The 18,789-nt window shown below is 46.3% G+C and overlaps 4 protein-coding genes across 4 annotated transcripts; 2 read left to right on the forward strand and 2 right to left on the reverse strand.

Annotated features, from left to right (window-relative positions):
• Window positions 1–9,239: 9,239 nt before the first annotated feature.
• LOC115764568 (longitudinals lacking protein, isoforms H/M/V) lies at window positions 9,240–12,105 on the forward strand. Its single transcript, XM_030707695.1, has 2 exons — window positions 9,240–9,315; window positions 9,385–12,105. The coding sequence occupies exon 2, from the start codon at window positions 9,621–9,623 to the stop codon at window positions 11,808–11,810; it is 2,190 nt and encodes a 729-aa protein (XP_030563555.1). The 5' UTR covers window positions 9,240–9,315; window positions 9,385–9,620; the 3' UTR covers window positions 11,811–12,105.
• Window positions 12,106–13,343: 1,238 nt separating this feature from the next.
• LOC115764545 (zinc finger protein 33A) lies at window positions 13,344–15,830 on the reverse strand. Its single transcript, XM_030707659.1, has 4 exons — window positions 15,424–15,830; window positions 14,619–15,362; window positions 14,082–14,554; window positions 13,344–14,014 (listed from the first exon to the last, which is right to left on the reverse strand). The coding sequence occupies exons 1-4, from the start codon at window positions 15,619–15,621 to the stop codon at window positions 13,576–13,578; spliced, it is 1,854 nt and encodes a 617-aa protein (XP_030563519.1). The 5' UTR covers window positions 15,622–15,830; the 3' UTR covers window positions 13,344–13,575.
• Window positions 15,831–16,847: 1,017 nt separating this feature from the next.
• LOC115764566 (12 kDa FK506-binding protein) lies at window positions 16,848–17,751 on the forward strand. Its single transcript, XM_030707691.1, has 3 exons — window positions 16,848–16,973; window positions 17,125–17,195; window positions 17,257–17,751. Exons 1-3 carry the CDS (start codon window positions 16,937–16,939, stop codon window positions 17,473–17,475), a joined length of 327 nt encoding a protein of 108 aa, XP_030563551.1. The 5' UTR covers window positions 16,848–16,936; the 3' UTR covers window positions 17,476–17,751.
• On the reverse strand, window positions 17,736–18,771 carry LOC115764565 (protein lin-37 homolog). Its single transcript, XM_030707690.1, has one exon. The coding sequence runs from the start codon at window positions 18,560–18,562 to the stop codon at window positions 17,759–17,761; it is 804 nt and encodes a 267-aa protein (XP_030563550.1). The 5' UTR covers window positions 18,563–18,771; the 3' UTR covers window positions 17,736–17,758.
• Between the last annotated feature and the right edge of the window lie 18 nt (window positions 18,772–18,789).

Genomic DNA, 18,789 nt, shown 5'->3' on the forward strand with positions numbered 1-18,789 from the left:
AGAATCGGAGAGCGTCAATCTAAACGTTCTCCGGCCCTTTGCTTGATAATTTTATGCTGCTCGAGAGCTTTTGCAGCCCTCCTGTCCCCACGCCCTCTCCTCCTCTGTATACGTAACTAGTTGTTGTAATGTAAACTTTATTCGTTTTGTTTTTTTGCTCAATTCCATGAGTCAGTTTGTGTCCGCGTGTATGTATGTGTATGTGTATGTGTGGCTTGTATATAACAGTTTGGTATATAGCATGGCATATGTGTGCATATATACACACACACACACACACACACACATACATACATGGACTTATGTATTTGGGAGCTTTTACCGCCTCTCTGGCGCTTTACTCAGAATTAGTTTCAGAAACGCAATCCAGAGACAGAAACAAAATTAGTCGGCCGGCAGGCAGACAAACAGTCCGACCCCATACCCAGACCCTTGGCCAATTTTGTCGTAACTTGGCTCAAGGTCAGCTCAAGTCGTCCACAACCACGTCCAATCTAACCGAAACGCCGCCGCCTGGTCTTACATGGTTTAGCATCAACTTGCGTGGATCCACAAATAAACTGAAAAGAAGAAAAGCTAGCTTGTAAGCAACTCGCGCAACTTGTAACCGCAACTCGGACTGAATTTCTGATTTTCTGGCCATTTCGCAGAGTGGCCGAAACGTCGCGAGTTGGTGAGAAGAACCAGTTTAAGAATCGAGTATCGAGTATTGGCGAAATGTGCGAAATGACAGTGAGAAAGTGTGACACGTGGCAAAAAAGTTTGCAAAAATGTGCAAGTGAAAACTTGTCCAGAGATCAACTATAACCTCGCGCGATATATGTACATACAGATGTATACTATCTACTGTTAACTCTTTCCGATCTGAACCAATTCTATCAGCTGCAAATACCCTGCAACGGAAGAAGGTATGTTATGATTCTGCTACAAAAGAACTCGCGGCAATTCAATTTAACAACGTATACGTCGCATGCCACCCCTCCCCCTCCCCCCTCCTCTCTGTGCTCAAGCCTTAAAAATTCTCATTGTGCTGGACTTGAAAATTTCGTTCACATTCAAATTGCTAAAAATAGTCGCTGGGAAATGTGCGTGTGTGTAATTTTTTTTTCTTTTTGGTAAAAACATGGAAAACGCACCCCATGCGCCGCTCTGTTTGCTGTACTTCAATTTTGTGTGTGTGTGTTTTTTTTTTCGTTTTCCACATGTGCAGCAAACTGCAACACTCGAGTGGCGTTGGCGGCACAAATGGCATTGCCAGCGACTAGGGCCAGGGGCAGGGGCAGGGCCAGGGGCCGGGGCAGACTAGCTGATATATGTGTGTATGTGCATATGTACAAGCAGCCCGTCGCCTGCGTGGGCCCTATTTTTAGAAAGTGCATGTGTGTGAATGCAGGCGAAATTAACGCGACCCAAACAAAATGGCCGCCAATGCAAAGTCAAAGTTGCCGGCGCAGCCGCAATGCAACAATGCCAGTGCCAGCGCTCACGAACAACGGCCACATGCACACACTCAGCGAAAAAATGGGGCTCTTTAGTGAAATTTGTTCTTAGCAATTCACAAAAGTGAAGTTCAAGTGTAGCTCAGCAGAAAAACGACTTGAATAAAGTGAAAAACACGTATATGGAAAATTTCAACTAAAAATGTTTTCAATCAAATGTAACAGAGTTATAAAAGAATATGCACTCTTGAAATAAGCGTAAAACGATTTTAAAAGAAGTAATATATTTCATCGTTCGACTATTTAAGAAATGTTTTTTAACTAAGAATTACCTTCTTAGCTTAAGAAATGTTTGATTTTGATTAACACTTGATTTGAGTACACAATTCTTGTTCATTTTTTTCTTCCAGTGTATTTGTATACGTAACTGTGTATGCTTCAGTTTGTATGCCTGCGCTTCAAATATTTATGCCCGCTTCTCGCTCTTCCCCCCCCCCCCCCCTCCGTATCCCTCTCTCTCTCTTTCTATCATTGTCTCTGCTTGCTTTCGCCTAATTTTTCGTACGTTTTTTATTCAATTCCCCGTCAAATGTTGCCTTTTGCTATCTCCGCATGTATCTGCATCTGTGTGTACTATCTGCCAGTATGCATGTGTGTGTGTATTTGTGTCTTCGTCCGCGCTGCCGTTGCCGCATTGCAAAAGTGCAATGACCCATGCGTAGCGCGAATGAGCGCCCCCAACCGCCCTTCCAGCTATTCCACCGGCCCTGCCCTCGACGCCAACACGACGTCGCTGCCGTCGACGCAGCTCCGGTTCTATGCCTACGTGCTGCTTTCCATACTCACACACACACACACACGCATAGGCACACACGCATAAACACACACGCAACGTGCACACACACATACACACACACACGCGCGCGCTTGAAGTTGCAGCAAAATGACGCGCGCGATAAATTTCCAGAGTTTTCAATACCTCTACTTTTCGTGATGTTGTTACACACACACACACACACACACACAAACACACACACACACACACACACACACAGAGAAAGACACACATTTTTCGTTTTTCTAGTTTTGTTGCATTTTTATTAATTTTGTTCATTGCTGCAGTTTTGTTTGTTTTCTGACTGTTGCTTTACCCACACACACACACACACACACATGCACACACATGCACACACATGCACACAATTACAGGCACACATACATAAACATGTTTATATACATACACATAAAAATAAATATTTGGTAGATATTTCGTATTTTTGCCCTTCCGCCAGTCGAATTTGGAATAAACATTTGTCAGTCAACCAAGTGGAGGGAGAGGCAGGGGGGGGGGAATCTAGTATAATATCTCGATGTCTGCATCGTTCGCTGCACCTAATCAAATGAATATAAAATCTATTTGCTACATTTTTATAGCCTAAGCTAACTTCACGTTTTTCTAAACAATAAATCATTTGATTATTTGCAGTTTATACTATATAAACTGCATTCACTGTAAGTACAGTGAAAGCTATATCAACGGACACACATTTTCATCATTTTTTAGGTTCCAATTTTTGTCTTTTTTCGAGAAATATTTAAAAACTTTGTTCTCTGCAAAAACTGTTTGCAGCGCGAATAAACCAATTTGTAACAAAAAATTTTCAAAAATTCAATTTCAGAATATTAGAAAATATTCAAAAATTCAATTTCAGAATAATAGAAAATATTCAAAAATTAAATTTCAAAATAAAAGAAAATATTCAAAAATTGAATTTCAAAATAAATTTGCAGCTTGCTTGCAATTTGAGACAGTTTGCGATTTGGCGTTCATTCAAGATAAATTACAAAAAAAATTATATGAATATATGTATATATTATGAAGATATTATATAAGTTTTTGAAAATCTGTTAGTCCGACGTCCTGTCCGCGTGGTTTCTAATTTTCGCATCCATTAGCAACGTGTTGCAAATGCGTTTTATGGCCAGCCCGTGCTCGGGGTTGGGTTCGAGTTCGGGTTCAAGCCGGAACGGAGACTGAGCGCTAACCTGTGCGCTGCAGGTCGCCCATTGTCGATGGTCGTGGGTCGATTGTCGAGCGGCAGCTTCTGTTTTTTGGCCCGAGCCGCAGCCTCGGCTATCGTCTGCTGCTGCTGAGTAAACAGTCCTGGCCGGGTCCTGGTCCATTTGTCGGAACTGAGCGCTAATTGACAATTGCGTTGGATATATTTAGGGAAATCTTCAACATGCCGCTCGCAACTTCAAAGATCGGCGGCTACTTTCGGCCACAAAGGGGACACTTGAGTCGGCCAGTCGGCCAGTCGGCCCAGGTAAAGCGTCCCGGCGAAAGGGTTATCGGTCGGGCAATGAGGCGACGGAGTTTTCTTCTTTTTGCATATGCTTGTGACAAATGGGAATTATTTATTTTGTGTCTGCAGACATTGATTGAGCTCACGTCAGGCCCTTATGATGATGTTGATGATAATGAAGACGATGCAGGCCAAGTTTTTAGCGAAGTTCCAGGAATATTGAATCCTTTCGTCATATAACCAAACAGTTTGCTCAATGGTTAGGATACACAGTTTTGCCTGGCAAAAGGGTTACACATGGCCATAAATCGCACACAGTTTCTGGTGAACAATTTTCGCACTATTTCGCAAAAGTCTGGGCCCAATAAAGACATAAACCGAAAACCCTTTAGGACCATAAAACGCAGTCCCATTTCTGGTTCCATGAACATTTTTCGCCACAAAGAAACCCGAAAGCTGGTAAAAACTTATCGCGAAATAAGAAATGCACTCATTTCCATTTGTTTTCTCCATTTCCATTTAACATTTACAAAATCAACGAGATAAGCAACTGTTTGTGCGTTTTGCCCAGCGATAATCGCAAATTGCCGAGGCAACAGTGCGATTTTGAGTTGGAGACACGTTCCTTTGTCTGTGGCAAGGTCAAAGACACCGCCAAGGCCAGGCCGGACCACGTCAAGCATCAATTGTCCATACGGAATGCAATTCAATTGCTTTCACTGCACTCGAGTGTGGCCTGTACCTGCCGCTCATTAGGGCGGCACACAGCTTTATTGGATGCTGCTGCGGTTGGATTATGTGTGGATTCCCATGGGCTAATCTCACATAATGAGCGGTCATAGGATAGCTTCATTCACTAGCGAAAACAGAGTCAAAAAGTCAGCAGAGTCAACACTGACGGCCAAAGAGGATAATCCCTTTAGGGATTTCTACAAGTCGCACGAACCATGTGGCCGCAAATCTGTACAGTTTCCGGACATAGCCGAATCGCCAGTTCTTATCTCGAAATGGAAAAAAAAAAAACTAAATAAAACATGAAAACGCAAAATGCAACTGCAAGAAAAGCCGAAACTTTCTCTGCGACTGCGGCTGACAGCCAAGAAAAACGCTGATAAGATTAGAGAGAGAGAGAGAGAGAGAGAGAGACCCGGCACACGAGCTCAACTAGCTCAAAGGCATTATGCCATAGATCATATGGTGCAAGTCAGCACAGTTCGACTTGGCAGCATACCCTACAAAATTGTCATGAAGTCTTCAGTCTACATTTATGTTAAAGCATGTAAATCTCTCTTTACTATCTGAGTCGCTTCAAGCTATACTCTATTTAATCAAGCTAGCTAGTAAAGGGTATTTCAAGTTCGGTATTTCGTTGTGCTTGCTTGTCTTTCGTTTTATTTAATTGTTGTTTTATCAGCAGGCCGCAGGGCAGGGCAAGTTGAATGCACTTGCGAACTAGTTTTGTTAGACACGAAATTTGGCTGCAACTCACTTTTAGTGGAAGAGTTCACAAAAAATAGCTACTTATAAAAAATATATAAGAAATAGCTGCTAATATGCATAAAATACAAATCGTTAGACGCCAAGGGAATGCCAAAAGTGCAGTTCGAATAGTCTCGTGTATGTGGTTGACCTTAATTTCCCTTCTTGCCATGATTAATGAATCGAGAAACAAAAAAGCAGCGCCAGAGTGGAGGAGGCGTCCACTGTGCCACAACGGCCGGAGAAGTTAATGATGCACAATTGAAATCAACAGCGGCAACAGTTGCAGGTACAGCCAATTCTAACCACATATTGTTAAAATAAGCATAATTATGTAATTAAATGTTGTTGAACTAAATGTGCTGCAAATGCCGCAAAAAGCAACTGATGCCATTCAGGCCATGTGGGTGCAAGCGAGAGCACAACAGTTGCACATGCGCCGCAGCTCGGCGACTGTTGCGGATGCTGTATGTGTGTGTGCGTGCTTGTGTGTGTGTCAGCGAATCGCAGCGCGTTATAACTGCTGCAATTCCATGCGTAATCACACACATGCACACATGTGCATTCATTAATTAAAGGCAGCTTTATTTAAGCTCACTTTAAGTGACCATTTGTGACGTCATCAACATAAGGCGCCAAAAAAAAACACTTTTTAACCGTTACAACACTGCCAAGGCCAAGCAATTTGCATATATATAATAGGAAAAAAATTGGGCATAGAAATAGGGCCAACCCGTATGCAAATTGCAAGCGACCCTTAAAAGAGGAAAAGTGCATTCAATGCATATTGATTGCTGAAGGTTACGCTGCTCGTCTTAAGGCACAATCGCATTTGCATAACTTGAGCGAAATGCCAAATAAATTGTACAATTTCCAATTGCATCGCTCCGCGTCTTTTTTTTTTTTTACCTACTAAACGTTTTATGCTCTTAGCAGATTGGTATTTATGGCTTCTATAATTAACATTGGGATCTGAATAAATTTTAAATTTCCAAAAAATAACTGAAGCTGAGCCAAAGGCAAAAGGGTTTCTCATTCGTTTACGGACTAACCAGTTCTTTTTTTTGCTGTCCAGCGCTGTACGCACACAAAAAAAACAACACTCACACACACGCTGACAACCTGCAGCCAGTTGGGCAACTTTAGGCAGTTGAAAAAATGCAGCCGCCACACTTTTTTTATTTCTCCAACATACGCCAAAAAGAGCACAAACTCAAATGCACACATGCACACACGCACACATACACTCACACACATGGACAGGTTACTCTCTTGGGTGCCAATGGCAGCAGCAGCAGCAGCCGCCATATGCAAGACTCACCCACACAGAGACAGACACACACTGACACACAGCGCAGCGCAAAAACGCACACAGTTGCAGACTGCAATAATGACAGCGACGGCGACGTCGACTGCGGCGTCAGAGCGCATAGAGCGAGACAGCAAGAGGGTTGCCAGAGCCGTAGCACAGTTTTGCGGCTTTTCCTTAGCGTTATATGTGCCGAGCACTTCCCCTGCGTGCGCCAGCCGTTGTGCGTGTGAGAGGTCTTCTGTTTTTTTTTTGTTTTGTTGTTGTTGTTGTTTTGTTGCTGCCTGTGTGTGCGTGAAAATGTGCGCGCTGTCTCGCTCGGGAAATTTTGTTTTCAATGACTTGCTGCATACGAGCGCCGTGGCAGTTTTATTCAAGTTTGAGCGCTCGAATCTGCAACAACGTGCCACGCAAAAATTCAAAACGCAATTTCGTACGTGTCGCAGTTATTTTGGGCACTCCAAAAAAAACACAGCAAAAATTAGTCAAAAAAAAAAAATTAAAAACATAACACACACACTACTTGGATAAACTGCACTTCGGATGGTTTTCGTGTCTTTGTGCGTGTAATTATCGCAATATTGTTAATTAGAAACTTATTAGCAACAAAAATACTGCAAATTTTCTTATTGACTGGTGACAGTTTCTAAGAGCTTAAAACCGAATGAAAATAACCAACGGAGTTCAACGAAAAGTTTAATTTTTGAAAAAACGCAAGCAACTTTTAAGTTTATAAAATTGTGGAAATCTTAAAACAATTTAGTGCCATTTGCAATTGAGCTGCAGCTGCGAATTATTTGTACAATTTTGTGGTAAGATATATAGTTGAAAAGAATTTTAATTTATGCACTTCGATTTTATTGCTGCAAATATTATTTTGTATTTCTGTTATATTGTTTTTATAACAAAAAGTTTAGGCCTTAAATGCCGCAACTAAAACCTGGGCTACGTGTAAAAAATTAACAAACAGCAGCAATAAATATATGTCTGGTATATAAACAGCAAAAGGGCACAAAAAATAAACTGGAAAATCCGAAACCGGTTTCCAAGTGCATTCGTTTCAATGACGTTCGGCTTATCATATTTGAAATTGTAAGCAAACAAAATGGCGACCGCTGTTAAAGCGCTGTTAACCAAAAGCTCGCAAAAGCTTTGCAGCCATTTGGCGATCGCGTCGTATGCGCAACGCCACAGCCACAGTATAAGAGCTTGCGGCCGCAATATCCCAAGCGAGGCGTTCATGCGATCCCATTCTGATCCCATTATGCCAGCTACCTGCACACCATATCAATTGCTGTTGTTGTTGTTGTTGCTGTTGTTGTTGTTTAGGGATCGTTTGAGACTCGGCAGGTTGCGCGTTCTTGCCCATTATCCGCTTTGGACGGACAATGGAGCGAGCACAAAGGCGAGCGTCTTGCGCATTTTCCGCACTTCAAGCTGCAGACAATGCAGGTCGTTTATTTTTCCGCCTATTGTCTGTTTGACATTTCCCCTGTTGTTCGTTTGCCATTATCCTGGCAATTTTTCTGCGACGCACTGCGATCGGGCAAAATTGGGGCAAATATGCGCACATTTACCTGTTGGCTACCTGAGGAGCATTCGTTCCACGAACTCCATCAGAAGGTCGTCTTGGCTTATTGGCCGCAGTGCAGCGCACGCGACACATGGCGTCGGCGGTCGCATGTCCAACATATGCTGCACATGGTCATAGGGCCAACATATGGTGACCACTCGAGCGGTGGCCCATGCCAAAAACCAAATTTTTTTTAACGAGTTTCGAGCTGAAATACGAGCATTGGGACGCGGTTCCAGTTAGAGCTACAACCACTTCGCGGCTGCAACGCGCTTAGGACAGGCAAACGCACACACACACACACACGCACGCACACCCTCGCCCTTACCAAGGAAAAACAGGAAAAACGAGCCAAGAATAAATACAACAACAAAAATGAATGAAAACTCAGCAAAGCAAATTATTGCAAGTTTTTCAGTTTCGTTTTTTTTTGTTTTTATATGCGTGAACGTGTCCGTGTGTCTGTGTGTGTGTGTGTGTGTGTGTGTGACGCTTTCCATTTTCCAGTTCGCATATAAAAAAAAATATGTAAAGTAAAACGCGCGAAAAGCAGCCGGAAAAATACGCGCACACGTTTTCCGAGGGATGTTTGCATATTTTCCCCCATTTTTTATCCGCGTATTTCTGTCACCCACCCACCTACCGCACCGCCCCGGTTTCCACTTCCCCCGCTCTCTTAATATTTCGTCCCGTTCTCCATTGGCAAAAGGCGCTTTCACTTTTTATGGCGCATAAAACTTGGCAGGGTGGCATTTTGGGCATAAATTTAAAAAATAAAGAGAAAAAAATAACGTAGATTTTCCGCCAAAAACCAACGAAAAAAACTTTTGCAATGAAAATGGCTCAGGAAATTTAGGGCCGACTGGGAGGATGCTGAGCTTGGAGGATGCGTAACCATGCCCAAATACACACAACATTTTCGCACACCTGCCTGTTTTGTCAGTGGGATGAGGAGGGGGTGGGGGTGGGTTGTGAGGGGGGGGGGGGGTGAGTTAGGTGAGAAGATTAGGCAGAGAGGTCTTGAGCAGCATATTCCATTCCCATTTCCATATCCAGTTCCATTGCCAATTTTCATTTTGATTATAGTAACCCATGCGAAATTCGCTTCAGGTTTTTTTTGGCATTTCCCAAATATCTGTGCAAATCCTTAGGGGCATTAGGCAAATCAGTTCCTGACTTGGCAGCAGCAGCAGCAGCAGCATTTTAATTGTAACGAAAACGCTTCACATTCTCCTTCTCTTTCTCTCCCACTCTCTTTCTTTCTCCGAACAACAACAGGCAACTGGTGAACCGTAAGCCTTAAGCTGGCGCTCAAGGTCAGAAAGCACCTCGCCTCATACTCGCCCACACTGCTGAGCGCCGCGTTCACCAGCCTGAACAGCGCCTATCACAGCAGCAGTGACACCGCACCGGACGAGGAGCCGGAGCCCAGCCTCAGCCCAGCGCACCGCCAACGCCAGCGACAGCGTCAGAACAGCCACAGCCACAGCCAGAGGGATCGACACAGCGGCGACATGGGCGGGCCGACGCCAGTGGCCGGCAACGAGGGTCAGACATATTGCCTGCGCTGGAACAATCATCAGACGAACCTGGTGCAGATACTGCACGCCCTGCACGAGGTGGGCAGCTATGTGGACTGCACCCTGGTCGTCGACGATGAACAGTTCAAGGCGCATCGCGTTGTGCTCGCGGCCAATTCGCCCTACTTTCAGGCCATACTGCAGGAGGTGCCGCAGGATCAGTGCAGCATCATACTGCCGGGTGTGAAGGGCTTCGAAATTGCCGCCCTGCTGCAGTACATGTACACGGGCGAGACGACTGTGACCAAGAGTCAGGAGCCAGAGATATTGCGCACCGCCAAGGAGCTGCAGGTGAAGGGCCTCTACGACAATCTCATGAAGTTCAATCACAATCACAAGGCATCCGGCAGTCCGGTCGAGGAGCGCCCACACAATCATCAGTTCCAGGGCAGCACATCCGGTGCACATCCGCATCCGCATTCGCATTCGCATCCGCATTCTGCCCCTACCTCCAGCTGTTCCAGCAGCAAGCCGCTCAATGGCGCCGGCACTGATGGCTCCTATGGCACGCACCATCATGGCCATCACAATTCCTCCTCCGTGATCTCAACGTCCACGCATATATCACCCAGTGCGGCCATCTCGAGCAGCTGCTCGCCGCCACCCCCGCCGTTTGGCTCGTATCAAACGCCCTACACGAGCTTTCCGGCCTCCAGCGGGGTGCCCATCAACATCAACGCTCACATATCCGCCGGCGAGGCACCGCTGACGCCCACACACTCAACGCCCCATCCAGCTGCCGGCGAGGCTGGCCAATGGCCGCTGTCGCCCTCGGCCGCGGCGGCGGCAATGCTCAATTCCGTGTATGAGTCGGCGGCGGACATGAATCCGCTCAAGCGCAAGAAGCTGTCGGCCATTTCGAGCATGCTGTTGAACACCACACGGGACACGCCCATTCTGCGCAATGTGCTCGCCCAGGCTAATCCGCCGGACTCCTCGCAGCCCAATCCCCAGCAGCTGCTGCTGCCCGGCGTCAAGCCAGCCGCCGAGAAGACACCTACACATCAGCATCAGCATCAGCATTCGCATCAGCTGGGCAGCGGCAGCGCTGCGGGCGCTGGCAGCCACAGCTTCAATGGGTCCGACTATGGCGGCGACAAGGAGCCGTTGTCGCCGCACACGGATCGCTCCTTCGACGAGGAGACAGGCGGTCAGGGCGGCAAGAAGCCGGAATGGAAGCGCTACAAGCAATACACCCGGGCGGACATGATGTGCGCCATCCAGTGTGTGCGCGAGGGCATGAGCGCCCTTCAGGCCAGCCGCAAGTTTGGTCTGCCCAGCCGCACGTTGTACGATAAGGTGCGCAAGCTGAACATCACCACCGGCCGTGGCACCCATCGCACGCCCAAGCGCAGCCCACCTGGCGTCGGAGGCGTCGAGTCGTCGGCCGCATTCCCCTATTCGGCTGCGGCCGCAGCTGCGGCGGCTGCTCACAACTACGGCCAGACGGAGCTGGAGCGCGAGCCGAAGGAGCACGGACATGGCCAGAGCGCTGGGCACGCCCATGCCCATGCCGGGCATCATGGTATGCCGCCCACCATTCCGCATTCGGCTGCTGCGCTGCTGGATCACGCCTTCCTGCAGCAGGCGCTAGAGAATCGTGGCGGCGATATTGCAGGTCGGGAGGCGCTGCACGCCATGGCCCTGGCGGCAGCCGCACACGCGGCAGCCAATCGCATGTCCAGCAGTCCGCCGGGCTCCAATGGCCATGCGGCCCGTTCGCCCAGCCACTATGCCGAGCAGGAGGCGCTGGACAAGCACGAGCATCGTCATATCAAGCGCGAGGCCATTGAGGAAGAGCGTGACGCCGACGACGAGGATGATCACGACCAGGTGGAGGATCTGTCGCTGGCACGCAAAGAGCGTCCCGAGTCACCCTACTCGCCGCCCCCGCCGCGCGCTGCCTCGCCCATGGAGAGCGCCAGCGTAATCATGCACTCCAACTCGGCGTCGGTCTCAACGAATGGCAAAGAGGCGCACGAGCTGGAGCCAGAGCAGGAGCAGGACCACGAGCTGGAGGACTACAGCGAGGCGGCATCGCCAGCATCGCAGCCCCTGAGCATGGGCGTGGGCCTGAAGCGCGAGCTCCTCGGCAGCGACGAGGCACAGGCGCGCACCGACTGATTGATGCTAACGATGGCCTGGCAGTATGCGGCCGATAGCCACGATTCCATATTCTAGGCCAATCCTTGACGCAACCAAACCAACCCACCAACCCACCAACCCACCCATTTTACTTACCACACTCTGTGTATATCCCCATCCATTCGTTTCTCTGGTTCGGCGTACAACGTGCAAACTTATTTGTTGTGTTCTCATCATCGACATGCCTCGGCAACGATTTAGCGGTAGTGAAGCTTTAATGACCCATTCTATCCCGGAATACCCACCCCGGCACCGACCCGCAAGCAGGGCAAGAGACAAAAAAAAAAAAAATCAAACATAAATATAAAAGAAAAACTTGTTGTCAGCATCACTTTGTGCCTAAAAGAAATAGAATTATTCACATTAAAATAAATAGATTTAGATATATATGTTTATCGGCTAGTTTAGGCTTAGGCTAGACTTACGAGCACCCACACAGACACACACACAGATACACACACACACACGCATAGGCTAGGCAGTGTTAGGCCATGGTAAGGCTTATGTCGCATAAGACTGATCAAAAGTGGGCGTGGCAGAGCAAAAGAGGCTCAGTATATAGAGTATATATATATATAGAATCGTTTCGTTAGGCATAGCATTTGAGAATGGATCTTGGTTAGATCAACAACAAGTTAGCAATACTTTGTACAACTATCTTAAAATGCCAGTGATTTGTTTTAAAACTTCTTTAACGCTAGATAAAAGCAAACAGCTCTTTAGTTTATGTTTTGTTTAAATACCATACTGAATACAGAATGTATTTCGAGCTCCATTTACCTAGAACCGAACTACCTCAAAAGGCTCAAAAATCGATTGGTATATTTTACTAGTTAACTCCTATATATACATATATATTGCTTTTTTTTGTTACATTTAAATCTAATCAAAAAATTGTCCTGGGTTGAATTTTATAAGACTGACACCGACTCACACATACACACACATACGCGCACACACACACATGCAAGCAGGCACAACATTTAAACCCAATCGAATGCGTACAAAATTGACTAAGCGAATTAATTAATTGTAAGCTTAATTGAATTGTAATTAGAATTTTAGTTTATAGTGCAAAAATAATGCAAAAATCAAACAAACATGCGCTGGGGGCAATGCAATAGGCTCTATATAAGTACACATAAGTATATGCAAAAACTTATTCTTACACATACGATAAAGATATATATATATACATATATACATATATATAGCTATAGCGTTAATTCATTTGTTATACAATTCTAGAGTAAGCGTATCGATATGAGAAACAACAATCCCTGTGTACATAATATGCATAAATAATTGGATGCAAACCAAGTATTTTGCCGTTATATAAAAGTTAGTGTTAATTGAAAATTTCTTAAATATTTGTAACTACAATTGCAATGTGCAAATCATAATTAAGGCAACATTTTCGGTATGAATGCAAAATAAAAATGACTGAAGATATATCTACACATATATGAATAAAAGAACACATATGCTTTGTTTCTATACAAATGAGATCTGAATTCCGCACGTTAAGGGTTTAACAATGGTGAGCTCATATTTATTACAACATTTACAATTCGAATATAAAAATATATATACACATTTATATGTCTTACATCCAGGAGATATGCATCAGACTTTAGCTAGCAGTGGTTGCTTAGCACAGAAATAAATTGAATCATACTAGTTTTATACACATGAGACTATAAGATGACTTTGCTCAACGAGCAGATACCCTAGAACCAGCACTCTACAGGCAGCCCACACAATTGGGCGGATTGCGATTGTCGAACTCGCAAATGCCAATGGCAAAACGGAAGGGTTTATGATTTGGCAAATGCCTGGGCCGATTGGATATCCACGGCATGTGCGGTATGTTCAGCACGCGCACCGTGTACTGCTGTGCCCGGTCTGGTTCTTTGTGTACGGGATTGATAATGGACAGCTCGTGCTCGATGCGTATGAGGGGTGGTTCATCGTTGGGGCTGTGCCGCTCGTGCTCGCAGTGGGCCAACAGCTTGGCCTCGCTAAGAAACTCCAAGCGGCAATAGTTGCAGTAATAATTGATGCCCTTGCTGTGCAGCACCTGATGGCGATCCAATTGATGCTGGAACTCAAACTCATCGTGACACTTGTGGCATATGTAAACGCCGCGGTTTTGCCGATGCAGATGATAGTCGAGGAAGACCCTGCCAGGTGTCTCAGAAAGTTAATGTCTCAATGATAATAGTAAAATACACGTTTCAGTCCACTCACTTGCTGGTGAAAACGTCGCCGCATTTGTGGCAATAAAACCAGCTCATCTTCCAGTGCTGCATGTAGTCGTGCTTCATTAGATTAACTAGCGTGTCCGTTTGATAGCAGCAGGTGGGCACAAAGCACGAGAAGGCCTTCAGCTGCACCTGCATTTTAAGCAGATCCAGCAAGTAGAGATCATACTCCTTATCTGTGGTTATATGCGACTCCTCCAGCACATAATCATCGTACAGCATGGTCAGATTTAGGGCGCTGTTGCTGTTGCTGCGACTGTGGTTAACTATCCAATCGCCGGTGAAGTTCATGCGCCTTGTGTACATCGTGTCCGCTATGGAGGTGGCATCTTCGTCGTCCTGCTGATCCTCATCCGTCTCCTCATCGCCCAGTTCACCATTATACCAGGCCACCGAGCAGGCACGCGACCGCGATCGTGTAGATCGAGGCTGTGTGGGGGATTCTTGCATTTGCAAAGCCTACGATAGAGCGTTTTGATTGATTGATTATACCATCTAGAACATCCTGTTTTAGAGTACTTGCCTCTTGCTTGGCACTGCATATGGTATGGTGCAGCTCCCACTCGTATTTCGTGCCGAATTCCGCCTCGCACAGGCTGCAGCGATGCTGGTGGCTGATACGCTGGTGTTGCCGCAGGGCCACGCTGCCAGCGAACTCCTTCTCACAGCTCTGGCATTGAAAAGTATGCGAGTGTCGTGGCGTTTGCGACAGAGCCTGATCCCCATTATCGTTCTCGTCATCCTCCTCATCGTTGCCGGCTTCATTGAGCACTCGACACTTGGGACGACGCTGCGTCTGGCGGCGCCAACAACGGCGCACGTGCAGCGTATAGTGATCCTTGCGAGAGTAGACGCGCTCACAATACTGGCACACCCGCCGTGTGCGCCACTTCCAGCCGTCCAAAGCGTTGCCGCTGTTGTTGCGCAGGCCACCGGACTCTGTGGCGGAGGGAGATTCTGGTGGTTGGGCTGAGTACGCCTGCAGCACTGAGCACGACGATGCAGTGGACGTGGGCGAAACGGATCTAACTGTCCCGGTGCCATCCTCCTCCTGTGCCAAGGGCACCCCTGTCGTAGATACCTCAGCATCGGCAATGGGCGGACTGTCACATTGCCTACGCTCCACCGGCGTTTCAGCCTGTGATTTCGCCGTGACGGTCAGGCGCTGCAGCCGCTGCATCAGCGTGCGTGTTACCTCCGAGTGCATGTTCAGCTTGCAGACGCACTCGACGCATATGGCTCGCAGTGTTGTCTTGACTATGTCTGCCTGCAATTGTGCACCTATGAAGCGAAATGGACGCTAGGTATCTCTGGCTGATGCCACTTACCGACAGCTTCCAATCGCGGCTTAGACGTCGCTGCATCACACTGTTGGCCGTCAGGTCCAGCAGGGCGGATGACGAGGACTTGCTACTGCCGCAAATGGTGCACACTTTGGCGTTGCCCTCCAAGGCATCCAGTTGCGTTGCGTTTGCCAGCTTGCCGTTGCTGTTGCTGCTTGACTCGGGCTCCTGAGCAGCCTGCATGTTGCAACTGGCATTCGACGCACTTTGAAGTCGTAAAACTGATTTCCTTAGACATAAACTACATGTGCGCCGTTTTACAAAGTCATGCTATAGCAGCAGGATTGCCAAACAGCCAACAAACTTGTTTATTTGCTATGTTTATTACTATTATTATAATTTCATTGGTTCTTCTTTAGTTAAACACTTTTGTTCTCCAATTTTTTGTCAGTATTAAGTGAATTGGTAATATTATGTGCTTTTTCGCACTTTCTAACACTGAACATGTTCGATAGACGCATAACAGCCCTGTTTCGCATATCTATGCAAAGTGTAAACAATTTCAATTCATTTAATTTGAAATTCTTGAAAAATGGATATTATGTCTGCAGCTAATCTTTACCTACGTCAGATAGGCGAGCAGCGGCCAAGCATCTCGGATCTGAAGCCCAGCATTTTCACAACAGGCGGACCAGAGCCCAGATCACTTGTTGAAATTTCTGGCAAGCGTAGGAGCGGCAAAACTCTTCTGCTAATGCAGCTGATGGCAAACTGTTTAACACGCTGTGATGTCATACTAATTAATATTAACCATAAAATCGATCTTCAGTTACTTGGTAAACTTTTGCAGGACGCGGTCAAAAATGCCAACCCACAAGCAACATCCGTCGAATTGCAAGAGATCTGTGAGAAGTGTATGGACTCATTGGAAGTTATTAATTGCTTTTCATCCCTGGATGTTCGCATGGCCATAAAAGCTCTAGATCATCATATTCTGCTTGATAACGAGAGGGTTAGCCTAGTTGCCATAGACGGACTTTGCGAATTCTATTGGTTTGACTTGCCGCCAAATGTGCCCATGCGCAAATATACATACTATATGAATTATCTGGAGCGAATACACAGGATCTCAAAGAGATTTTATGTTTGCTGTATGTACACAGTGGACAGCAGCTATATAAAAACTTCACACGTGCCTTCCAGAGCGATAAACATAGATCACAAATTGCAATTAAACTGCTTTAAGGGCAAACGAGCGCTGAACAACAAAAGAATTGTCATCAACGAGAGCGGTATTCAGGTTGTGGATTAATAAAAGCATTTTTAAAAATTGCGCGTCTTTTCATTTCGGCGTTAGTGCTGGGAGCAATACCGATAATTTTCGTGTATGCAGCGACGCACTGGAAGACGATTTCGATAGCTATCAGAATAGGCCACATGTTATCGGGATTTTTAATACTTGGTGACATCTCTGGTTTTTCTGTTCGACGCGACGAGAAAACGTGCTAGTTTTTCAGCAGCCCGATTTATAAAATAAAACAAACGAAAAAACGTAAAAATGGGTGTACAAGTTGTTCCAATTTCAGCCGGCGATGGTAAGCAAATAAATATTTATTCTATTTGATTTATGCTTTCCTAACCCTATTTTTGCGGCTCTGATAAAAAAACGAAGTATTTTTCCGCTCTCTATATACATGTACATACATACATATATGCATCTCACTCTCACACGCCTTCGTATTGCAGGCAGTACCTTCCCCAAGAATGGCCAAAAAGTTTCGGTGCATTACACTGGCACTTTGGACGATGGAACCAAGGTGCGTAATTGAATAGCTCAAGCAATAAATTGGTAAATTATATTCTCTTTCAAAATCTTAGTTTGATTCGTCTCGGGACCGCAACAAGCCGTTCAAGTTTACCATTGGCAAGGGCGAAGTTATTCGCGGCTGGGATGAGGGCGTTGCTCAGCTGAGCGTTGGCCAACGGGCCAAGCTGATCTGCTCACCTGACTACGCCTACGGCAGCCGAGGCCATCCAGGTGTCATTCCCCCTAACGCTACCTTGACTTTCGATGTCGAATTGCTCAAGGTCGAATAAGTGGTCGGGTGCAGCAAACAGCCGAAGACCGTGTGTGTGTGTGTGTGAACACCTGCTACACACACACACCGACACAGGCGCACGCACGCATATACACACCTACAACCTGGCGCGCTCCGGCAGTGGCAACAGAACCAAACAAGAACAATCCAACAGCATTTTAATTCTATTCAAAATATAAAGGTGGCCGCTGTGGTCCATGAAATTAGACTTAATTACCAACACAGATAAATGAAAATGGCAAACGCATACAAATAAAGATTTATTCAAGTGAAATTCAGTTTTATTCTCGCTTGCAAACAGCATCCATTATCTGGTCAATTATTTCATAGCGCTCATGCTCGTACTTCTGCGCATGCTTCAGCCAGTGGCTGCGCACCCGCTTCCAGTGGCTCACATTGTCCGCCAGCAGCTCGTCCTTGCTGGCGCCTTGCAGCTTCGCGTCCTGGGTTTGCTGCAGGCGGGGCGGAATTATCGGCAAATCTGTTTTGCGTGCCTGTGGCATCTCCTTTAGGACCTTCAGTTCGCCGCTCAGCAGTTTCGCCAGAATCTCCTCCGCGTCGTCCTCCCGTTTGACTGTTGGATTTGTGCCATCTGTGTTATAAATGGCCACGGCTGGATTGCGCGGCTGGTTGGCCATCCAGGCGCGGCATATCGGGTACAGCGGCGTCTTGTCCTTATACTTGGACAGGTCTAAGCTGCGCTCAAACAAACGCATCACGTACGATTCGCTGTGGGATTTCTGTGCTGCATTATTGCCGTTTTTTTTGTAGAGCGAGCGCTTTGCTTTGGAACGCCCTGAACCAGTTGGTAGCGCAGCAGTTGCCGTTGCCGTTGCCGATGTCGACGTGGTTTTTAATTCTGGTTGCTGTTTAGCATTCAGCTGGGCGCGCTGTTGCTGCTTTTGCAAGAGTAGCTTCTTTGAGGGACGTCCCCGTATGGGCAACTCGGATTCAATGTCGTCGTCGATTTGCAGCATCGGTAGTGGAGCTTCTGATTCATCCTTTGACGCTTCTTTACGGGATTCCCGCGGCCGCAGTGATGACTCCCCAGCAGTGCCGCGTAATTTCTTTGGCGTCACTTTCATGCTGATGCTTCCTTAATTATTTTTTATGATTCTTTCGAATTTTCAAATGTAAACGCAGTGAATGTCAAAAGCGTTAGTGATGGTCACATGGAAAAGTCCACTTATCGAAATTTTAATCGGTTCTGAATTTAACAGTTGTGGGCTGTTAGGCTGCTGTTATTCATGCTTAAGACCGTATTCGGGTTAATCTTCTATCAAGCATGTAAGCGGCTATCTAAATTTCTGTA

The sequence above is a fragment of the Drosophila novamexicana genome, unplaced genomic scaffold (genome assembly GCF_003285875.2).
Source record: "Drosophila novamexicana strain 15010-1031.04,08,12 unplaced genomic scaffold, DnovRS2.1 tig00000858-arrow-arrow-pilon, whole genome shotgun sequence".
Classification (NCBI taxonomy): Eukaryota; Metazoa; Arthropoda; class Insecta; order Diptera; family Drosophilidae; genus Drosophila; species Drosophila novamexicana.